The 10841-nt window shown below is 36.4% G+C and overlaps 1 protein-coding gene across 6 annotated transcripts in view; it reads right to left on the bottom strand.

Moving 5' to 3' along the window:
• Positions 1-2684: 2684 nt before the first annotated feature.
• Positions 2685-10841, bottom strand: part of TAB2 (TGF-beta activated kinase 1 (MAP3K7) binding protein 2) — a 61633-nt gene continuing 53476 nt past the window's right edge. For all 6 annotated transcript variants that reach the window (XM_086877639.1, XM_086877636.1, XM_086877635.1 and 3 more), the window contains 4 exons: positions 8987-9147; positions 8271-8364; positions 6872-6952; positions 2685-4735 (listed from right to left, as the gene is read on the bottom strand). In XM_086877639.1, the coding sequence (XP_086733765.1) occupies positions 4590-4735; positions 6872-6952; positions 8271-8364; positions 8987-9147 (482 nt within the window). In that variant the 3' untranslated portion in view covers positions 2685-4589. The remainder of the gene's footprint in view (positions 4736-6871; positions 6953-8270; positions 8365-8986; positions 9148-10841) is intronic.

Below are 10841 nucleotides of genomic sequence, written 5' to 3'. Positions count from 1 at the left end.
ATCAATGAAGAGAACAGGACACTGGGAAAAATAATCAGCTAAACTCATGTCTGCAGCAGCACTGCACTGGCTGAAGATTGTTATATTTTCATTAAATATTAAAAATATTTGAATTTGTGATGAAAGCATAATTATATGCACTGCTGGAAATTAACACATCTGAAGTCTTGACTGAAGCAAGAATTTCTAAGACTTTTACCCAGTGCTGCCTCTGAAGATGGCAATGTTTGAGTTCTACTCAGCATCCATAAAGAACTGCTCAAAGAAAATAAACAAATTAAAACTAAAGAATCATATCAAAAAGTCAGAATTGAGTCTGATAATGTATTTTCAACGTTCACCACCAGTCCCAACTGTTCCTATATCACTTGGGCTTGCTATAGAGCCTGAAGCCCCCAAAAATTTCATACTAACTCTTCCTGTTTTCTCTCAGTACTTTTAAAGTAGTTTACACAAAATATGAACCTCACAAGACATTTTTGACTACATCAAATCAAAAACTGTTCCTCAAAATTAGCAATAAAAGAGCTATTCAAGCAGTCAGGCTTGAAAAAGGAATGCACTGCAATTATTTCACTCTGTGCCAACAAAAGTAATCTGAAGTTTAATTTGTATTTGCTGTTCAACTTACCAGGGCATATTTTAACAAATATGAGATAAAATACCAAAGGATTTTCTTGCTAAAGTTAGAATTAAACATAAGTAATAGTTGCTGTGCATTCACAAGCTGCACTACATAGTCTGTTAACTGAAAAGCTTCTGCCACTGCTTTGCAGCAATACTCCCATTTTAGAATGCCAAAGCAGTATTGAAAAGAGTCAATTTCAATAGATGGCTTTTTTCTAATTTCTTCTACATCTTTAATCAAGTCTTCCTTTAAATTGTGTCCTAGTTCCAATGTACATTCAAGTTAGAGGAATTTGATTGAAGAAATATGGTACTGATAAGAACAGTTTTCCCCTGGTCATCTACAAAACATGCTGAAGGTGGACATTTCAAGATCACAAAACCAATTAACTTTACATGAATAAAGCAAATACACAGACAGGCATGAATACCGACCACACAGTTTTAAAGCAAATCTATCATCAACTTGAGACTGAAGATATCAAATATCACAATTAATGAATCTCACATGAATTAATTTCATGGGTGCCACACTCCTGGACAACAGAATAGCTCTGCTGATTGACGACGGCACAAGACAAACATTTTTCTAATGTATCTAGAAAATAGCAAGGTGAACTCAGTTCCACAGAGCTGATGTCACACAGCAGCCCAGTATCAGCTCCATTTCACTGCTACATTTCTAAAGTTATCCTAATTCTGAAACTTGACCAAGTGATAATCTTAACCATTCACAAAAAATAAACAGAAGCACCTCTGAAAGCCAAGAAGGGTACTCCCTTCCTGCCCATATGTACTTTTTTTTTACAGAGATCCCTGACAAAGACAGCACAGAAAAGTAAAGTCATAAATCAGCATCCAAGATAAACTACTGATGTTCACAACACAGTTTAACCTTGGTGCAAATACTTATTATTTTCTATGAGGAAGAAAAACTCAGCAGCAAAATCTATTTCTAGTTCATCCTTCAAACAGAAACCCTTAACGACACACTACATTGATATGCCATGATCTGATGATATATGTGATCTGAAGTACACACAGAACATAAAACTCTTGAAGGGGAAGGTAAAAGTCTGGAATAGACACTGGACATATCATTTCTCTTATCCCACTGTTCCAGGATCAGTTCCTGAAAAGGCTGTCCAATACAAGCTCACGTTAAGCAGATGGCTCTGCACAGCTAGCTGGAACAGGGATGTCAGGTTTTTTTTTTCCCCCTTCCAAAAAGACACTCAAATTCAGAGAAAAGATCAATTATGCATTTCATAGAATGAACAGAATTCCATCTTGCCTATTTCTCCAAATATGCTCTTTCCACCCCTCAGCTGACTGGAGTTTATAGTTTCCTTTATAAATAGTTGCCCCCTCATTCCAATCACTATTTCTCATACTGCAGATTAATGCACAGTAGTTGAATAATATGCATTAAATAATATTATTTTGCTGGATCTGTAGCTAATTTTTTTTGCTTAATCAGTTTATGGATGTCTCCTGAAGGCCTTTTACACAGCATCAGCATGGCTCAAGAAAGCTCAACTCCACATAACAAATACTTGCTTTGACAAGGTCCATGTGGGAAAGACATGTCAAGGAACACTCCACATCTCACAGCATTTCTATCCATAGCACCAACATACAATTTAACCACACTCATCCTTTAACTGTGCTTATATCAATATAAGTTTGTCATGTTATCACAAAATGGTTGCCCAGTTTGATTTAGAAAAAATATTTTAAAAATCATAAACCCCAGAAGCACGAAGTAAAAACAGCCTGTGACTAGCTTATTGCTTTATGAATAAGTGAGTGGGTCTTTGGTCAGAAAACAATCTCGCCAGTGCAATTTTATGAAATACATTCCTTACGCTCACTGAATTGGAATTAAACAGAGTAACGCATGGCAGGAGACACAAGATTAAACAAAGCAAGGGCTTAAATAAAAACTCTGGTCATAAGAAACCAGCCTACTTTTAATACTGTTAATGCTTATTGTTCCGTTGAGTATTCTGCGGCTCCACAGCATGGAAAAAGCAAACAAATCACAAAAGAAAACATTAGAATATATATTTTTTTTTAATTTTTATAAATAACTTATCTGTTACAAAGGCAGTTTACCCAGCTAAATCACAAAACCATCAACTCAAGATATCCAAATTAGGTTTTATTAATAAACAGGTAAAAACTGATTTGTCAATCTTCACATAGAACTGCAGATGAAGCTGAAAAACAAGGTCTCATTTTATAAACAAAATGCATTGAATGCAAGTGCTTTGGGTCTACTGCCTAATTACCTGGGATTGACATTTTCTTCCCACATAAAAAAAAATGCAAAGCCTTCAAAACAAAGGCCTCTGTGCATTCACATAGATCACTTGTAAAACTCCTAATAAAAGTGTCCACTGGCGGATGTTTACAGTGGGTGACAGTCTACTTTGTCTCTTGCTACATTGTTAGCACTCCCTCCAGCCTCACGCTAAGTGCTGCTGCTACATAATTCTTTGTGTGCCGTCTTTCATGCATATTGTACTGGAATTCCATTTTCTTGATCTTGGTTACGTACATCCCCGATCATGTGAGTATTTTCCTTAAAAAAATAGATCATCAAAATAAAAGAGATGCTTGAGGTTGCTTCAGTGTTCAAGTCTGTTTGATTTCTCTTTTCCAGCCTTTATTTCAGTTGTCCTAAATATTGCTATCCTTGTTTTCTATAAATATGAGACTTCACCACAAAGTCAGGTTTAGAAACTGGCTGCCAAAACAGGAAAGCATTTAAAGTCCTTGAACAAAGCTATACGATGCTGCTGCTGTTGATTTTGGCACTGTATGTACTTCCCCAATGAATCTCTCTTCAGGCGTCTGCAAGACACCCAGCAGATGAAGCAAGCTTAACTCGGATGCTGATCTGTTGGTGGGTTGAAAGTTTTCTAGTATAAAGTTTCCTCACACCAGACAAAATGCTCCCTTTGTGTCACCCACCGTAAAACTCAGTGTACAGAGTGAACTATATGCATAATTCTTCCAACTTTTCCTGCACTTTTACCACGCTGCATCTGCAGGTCTTCACAGATCATCAGCATTTACAAGAGCAATGTACAGAACGAGCAGAGGAAAGCTATTTTGTGCATAGTTTCTTATTAATGCTCTTATTTTAAGGCATTGCTTCTCTCAGATAAAAGCTTAAAAAAAAGGGACATGATCGTGCTTAATCACTTAAAGGGAAAAAAAAAAGAAAGTTAACAAAAAGACTATTACACTATACATATAGAAGTACAAGAAAATAATAAAGGTGAGGAAAAGAAATCACTTAAAGCAGGCTCTAGAGCTATGTACAGTAGGAAAAGCTTTGGGGTATTTCACTGTGTGTATTGTACAGACAACGCATGCAGTTTTTCCTTTTCATCTTTAGATGTGATTGTACTGATTTCTGGCTTCACAGAGATGTTTTCAGGGAAGACAAGGCAAAGAGTACCACTGATTTGTGAAGTTCTTCCCTTTATCAAAGGCACTATGTGGCAGCAAACAGTTTAAATATTTAAACCTTGTTCCTTTTGAGATCTCCTCTGTGCATGTAGTGTTTCACTGAAAGCTCTGAAAACAAAACACTAGCACTCTATTCCTTTCCCCTGTCAAAATTCAGTAGTGACATGGGGGCAGAGAAGAGGATGGGCAACACCCAGGCACTGAACACGGTGTGTGTTACTGGTAATACTGTACATGGTTTAGGCAGCTGGTGAGTGTCTCAGCAGATTGCCCTTCAGCCGATCAGCGTCAACTGCCTGTGACACAACTCTGAGGTATTGCTTGCTCTGTAGGCTGACATTTAAACATTAGCAAAATACCATCTTGTCACACCTCCCATTTAACAAAATCCTATGCATAAATGCTTTTTTGCCCCCCAATGCCTGGACAATTCCTTGGACATTTGCTATGGTTTTACGGAAGGTAATGGGCCTGTTGGCTCAGAAATGCCTGGGCATTTCACACTGTTCACAGCGGTTTAAGGCCGGATGATTTAAAAAAGTACAGGCGGTACAACTCCACTGAGCTCCCTCATCTTCATCTGTGTCTGGAACAGTCTTTGGTGTTTTCACAATGGACCTCTGATCTGTGACATGGAAGAGATAAGATAAGCAGTTAAGTTATAAGAATTTTGAGATTTTTCTTTTTTCAGTAACTGAGAACTATCTTGTTCCTCTGAGAACAGCACAGTTAGTAAAAATGACAGAAGCAGCTTTTTACCACCCTCGTGACTACAGCTTGATTGTAAGCCAGCCAAAAGGCTCAAGGTAAAACTAGAAAAATCAAGTTTCCCGTCCCTTAACTCCGCTTTCTTCCTTTCCCCCCTCAGTTCAAAGCTACTGCATAAAAAGGAGATAAAATTTGCAAATTAATCAGCACAGGAAACATGGACAAGATTTAGAAGTTTGAGCTCTGTGGAGTAGTATGTGCTCTGTAACCCTTTTACATAATTTTAACTTTTTGATCCTAGAAAGAAGATAGCAGTTCTTCAGGATGTACTAAAGAAAAACCATTGCCTGGCTCTGTCATTCTACAGAGTACTCTTCCCAATCATACCAACACATCTTTTTGCATGATGTGTTAGACAGCAACCTTCAACTATCTTAAAAGAGAAAAGAAGAAGAGAGAAAAGGAATGAAAAGGATGGAAAGAGAGATGAGTGATTTCTCAAATTAAGGGTTCCCTGGTTTAGGCAACTGCAAAATCCTCTTAGCCCATTATTTCATCTGGAGAACATCTCATCAGCAACTCATCAGCAGCAAGTGCTGCAAAATGACAGCAAGAGCTCCAGAAGTACAATGGTACTGATCACAGTTGCAAGAATTATTTTTGTTCTTTTGTGAACAGCAGTAATTCTGGTTTAAGTCAAAGCCCATATGATAACTAAATTGAAGCTTAAAATGAAATGAAAATTAGAGTTATTAAAGAACTAAGATACAGCAGTGATACTTTTTTAAAAAGAAAGAAGAAAAGAAAGATAATTGATAGACGGACTTTAGAGCTTTATAACCCAGTCAGGGTTAATTTTGTGTTTTCAAGACAGATTGAATGAAACACTTAAATCTGTGAGTTTCTACAAGATAAGCCAATAGAAATATTAACAACTAGTACAAGAAAATTAGTTAAAGTTTTCTTCTTTGATAGGTTTTATTTATTGTAAGAAAGGAACTACATAAGTGACAGCTCTTCATGGTTCAGTTGTAACATGTGTCCAATAGGAATGTGCATGGATTTAACTTTACTAGAAATTTTCACTACCAGCTCAGGTAATGAAGGACAAAAAGTGCTTTACAAAGCATGAAAAACAAATCAGTTTGGAAATGTTGCAAAGCTCTGCAGGAAAAAAAGTCCAATTTATCTAGACCATTTTACAATGCAGAAATATCAGAAATCTCTAAGATGAGATTCTGTAACAACAGTTACTGCACACTGCAAGGACAATTAAACATACATCTGTGGAAAACTTCCTGGACATGAAGACTGCACCAGTGGATTATCACCATGTTTCATGAGGTGGTCTGCCTAAAGTCATAGTATGATGCTGTTCCAAACAAGTTGAATTCATTCTCTGCTTTATGTAAAACAGAAGAGGTAATTGTTCTGCTTTGTTTGACATCCCGAGAGGGGAAAAAAGTAAGTAATGTGCAAGTAAGAACAAGTAGAATGTTTACGAGTGGCTAATATTCAGCAATACTGACTTCCCTACTGGACTGCATTATTTTTCTCTTCAACTACCTAGAACTATATTCACCAATAGTCAGAAAAGGCTTTCATGTAACTTGTTAATAAAAATTCTACAGTAGCCACAAATTCCAGTGTGGGTAACCAACCTGAGGTGTTCCTACAGGTAAGTAAATCTCCTCTTTGCTATGGATAATGGTGAAGTCATTTAAGTGAGTTTCATTGGCCCCTAAGCAATATACCTCATGCTCATTTTTAAAGAAATATGGATCCTTCCTTTACATAAACAACCTTACAATATGTTATCCCTCTTTAACATAACCCGTTTAATATAATTCTCTTTCCTGAATGTATGAATAGAGAGAAAACAAGAGCAAACAGAAGCGTACTTACTGCCAATACAAATAAAATGCAAAGTTTGTATGCTTTTGAAGTAATCTATTTCATAATCAACACTTAAACAAGATTTGTAAATTGGAAATTGATATTAGATACAAAGAAAAAATATTTGTATCAAATCCAAATTTTATCAATACAATACCTTTGGGTTTTGGTGGCACGGGACCAAGAAATCCAATATTATCGTAAAAATTATGAATAGCGCTGGGATTAAAATGTGGTCCTAAAAATAAAAACAAATAAAAAAAAGTGCAGTAGTTTAAAAAAATAAACTTGAGTTGGGAGGCATATCAGTTTTTTTCTGGCAGTAATTGTGTAACAATAATATTATTCACTTGTCACCTTTTATATCAAGGTGCCAATACAGACCTAAGTGAAATATTAGTGATTTCAACAATACACTTTAAGAAACTTATTGCCCAAAATATGCAATATAAAGTCAGAGACAAAATCTAGCAAACTAAACTCCTGCAAAAGTATTTTTTTCTGTTACTCTTTAAGATCATTTTGTTAGTAAATCATAGCTTTTTCTAAATTGCAGCTATACTCAGAAGTATCTTACCTACTACACAGTGTATTATACATCCTTAGAATTAAAATTCAGTGGAAGTTCTAAATGTGATTTACTGTAACAAGCAAAAAAAACCCACAACCACCCATCATTCATTCTATTTAAGGTCAGATTTTTAGTACAGCATTACATTCAGCACACTTGTCTACCTTCTCCTGAACAGCAGGTACTCTGTCTGAAGCAGAACTTTTGTGACTCATCTCCCAACTGATTAAACAGCTCACTGCTGCTGAAAGTGGGAAGTATCAGTTCCTTCCCTCTCACTATCTCAGTTCTCCCTTCCTGTGCCTCTCCCTCACATCAGCTGTAGCAAGCTTTTCCAGCAATGCAAGTTTTAACTTGGCTCATGAACAGAATCAGCTATGAAAAGGGTCTAAAAAACTAATACAGAGCCAGAGCTCAATAAGTGGCAAGAGAGAGAAGCAGGAAGAGAGGAGGCTTTCTTGCTGGCAGTTCTTGAACTGGCTCAGCTGTCTCATAATTTCATCCCAAATAATTTCACACCAAAGGCTGTGTCCCTGCAGACCAGGAAAGCAGAGAGCACACTGGAAGTTACAGTTGTACCTTATATTTGCTAACTTGAGAGGTTAAATACAGACAGAAGTGGAAGACAAAAGAGAGATGGACATATATGTATAGCTGTATCTTTCAAGAAACTTACTCTCTTTCTTTCATACTCAGATAACCAGATTTTCACCCACTCCCCAGCATTTAATAAATAAATGGCATTACAAACTTCTCTCTTCTGAGCCAAGTATGAAATAGGAATGACTGGAATTAGGAAAATCATATGGCAAATAAAATCAACAAGCATTAAAGACAGTTACTTCCATAGTTTCACTCAAACTAATGTGATGGTTTTGCAAAAAGTGTGTATATCCATCATTTATGACACAGACTTTTTTGAAACATGTGGACAGTGAAAAAAAATCAACATTTAAAGTTACTGATGTACTAAGACATACTGTACCTCTTGCTTGAAAAAGATCAATCTCTTTGGTTAGGCAATCTATGTCTATCTGCAGCTGTCTGTTACAACTTCTTAACTGTTGCATTTCTTCCAGCTGAAAAAATAAATCTGCCTGTTAGACTAATTTTCCCAGTTTATAAACAGTTATCATTCACGCACAGGTAGACAGCATTTAGTTATTTCAGAAAGGATGATAAAAGAATCTTCCCTCATGACCACCTTTCTTTTAATCTAAGCATAATCTTACAAAAAGCTTCCAGATCCACTGAATAGTTCTTTCTCATCAGAGCTGAGTGAACTCCAAACTGTAGTCAGGGCAGACACAGCCAATGGTCCAGTCCATGGATCAATGGATGATCATCTAGCACTGAAAACTGGTGCATTAATCAGTTTCTCTGAACCCAGTATATGCACCAAGACCAAAAAGGACTTGGTGTGATAGCAGTATGAGTATTAGCTGGTAAGGACTACCAGGTCAAACCTTTTGTGACCGCCTTTAAAAGCAATACTTCACATAAGCAATTAGTGAACCGCAAGGCTGTGGTTAAATAACACATTTTTAGTTCTTACTCTAAACTGCACTGTTTACCAGCTTAATTCTAACTATATTGCCTGTCCCTAGTACATTGTCAATATACAAACAACTCTTTCTTCAATTCATTGTGACAGACCACACTTCTTGTTTAGGTTTATACCCTACAGACATTTCAACTTACTGATGGAATTTGGGAAACAGAATTCGATCTTTTCAGGCGCCTTCGTGTTAGATTATTCTCCATTTCATTGACCTCTGATTTTAGTTTATCCAACTTTTTCTTTTGAACCTCAAGTTCTCGTTGAAGTCGCTCCATCCTGGCCTTCTGGTGTACCAGTAAAGCTGCAATACATAAAGTCCCATTTTATCTACTTCATTATCCTTCACATGACATCAGATTAAGATGCAAATTAGTACTACTTTGGGAAAAAACAGAAAAAAATACTGCTATAGACTGCTTTTCCAACTTCCTCAGAAGAAAACCTCTGCCATAAGACAGCTCTGCTTTTGAAAACAGAACAAACTAACTACAGACAAGCAAATATGAGAAAGCCATACAACATAACAAATGACCATGCAAAATTTAACTGTAATCTGTAAAAACCAACAAAACTGACTACCCAAAGCCAGGAACAAATATTTCTTTGTATATTCAGCTTAAACCACTGTAAAACAGGTAGCATGGAGAGGATTTCAGACAAGTGCAATATGAAGCACTACATATGCTTATTGCAATTAGGATTGGATCCAGTGCTCATCGTAGTAGGACCCACCAAATGAAACCAAACCAGAAACAAGCAAATAAGCACACCACTAGCAAACTGTGGTATTTATCAAATGCTGGATTGTATGTCATTTCATCGCTAAACTACATTGCAGAACCACTAGCTCATCTCCTAATTTCTAACACTGATTACCATTTGTAAAGCTAAAGGCACAAGGAAACCTCATTTAGAAACAATGAAGTTAGCACTTAAACAAAAGTTTTTTTTTAGTTATAAAGAACCTAAGTGGCAGATTACACAAATTCATGCAATCTAATGTGTTTATTTCATCAAACGCAGGTTTGCTATTAAATGTCATCACAAAAGCAGATATCACTGCTCAAAGTAATAATCACCTTCCATAAAAATGTGTTTCATTAAATAATGCAAAGAATAATTTTGACTTCTGCACAGTCATTAATTCATCCATTAAACCAGTAATTCATATAAACTGTGATCAGTTTCATGGACTATGAATACTTTTATATCACCCTGGAAATTATAAAGAAGTAGCAAAAACAAGGTATTTTAAAGACTGAATTTGCCTCACGAAGTCTTTATCATGGAACATGATGTTTAATCCCTCACAATTTCTTCACATACCAAAAAAATCAGAAGCACTCAGATCTAGTTGCCTAGGTTTCCCAAATAGGAGCAGAGGGCAAAAAAAACCACATCAGAGAGCTGCAATGTTCCACATATTTGGCAAGCAGAACTGTCTTCTCCTGCAGCTTCTGCCTGTTCATTCATTCATTCACACATTGCATTCTGTCTTCCAGAGGTTCTTTAAAAGGAGGAAGCATACCAAACTATTTTTGAACAGTGTTACAGGCTGACTGTAAGGCCATACTGAGATCCAGCCTAGGCTTCTGAGTCACAAATACAAGATACTGAAATGTCACCTACTTTCTGTTTTGCTCAAATCAGAGAAGTCTTCATGAACAGACACCTTTACTTTAGGTCACAGTAGTTGCACTACAGTAAAAATTGCAGCTGTGCTCATATGTAAAACAAAAATGCAATAACTGAAATCTCAAGATAAAGATTTTTGTTGAAGACTTGGAATTATCAAGTAAGTAATCTCAACACAGTCTCTCTTTTGAAAAGCCTTTTACAAATAGCAAATGTAGCTGTAAGCCTAAAGAAAGGAAATCAAAGACTTTGTCTACTCCTACAAGGAGTGTCCAAGCCCTTTTTCCTTCTACATTTTATTTCCACTTTTAGGCAGTCTCTTCTGCTTTCATTACCTTGGTAAGACTGCTGAGGCAACAA

This window comes from Cyanistes caeruleus, chromosome 2 (assembly GCF_971803275.1).
Source record: "Cyanistes caeruleus chromosome 2, bCyaCae1.hap1.1, whole genome shotgun sequence".
NCBI lineage: Eukaryota > Metazoa > Chordata > Aves > Passeriformes > Paridae > Cyanistes > Cyanistes caeruleus.
The sequence above is the reverse complement of the archived record's forward strand: the minus strand, read 5'-3'. Positions and strand labels throughout refer to the sequence as shown.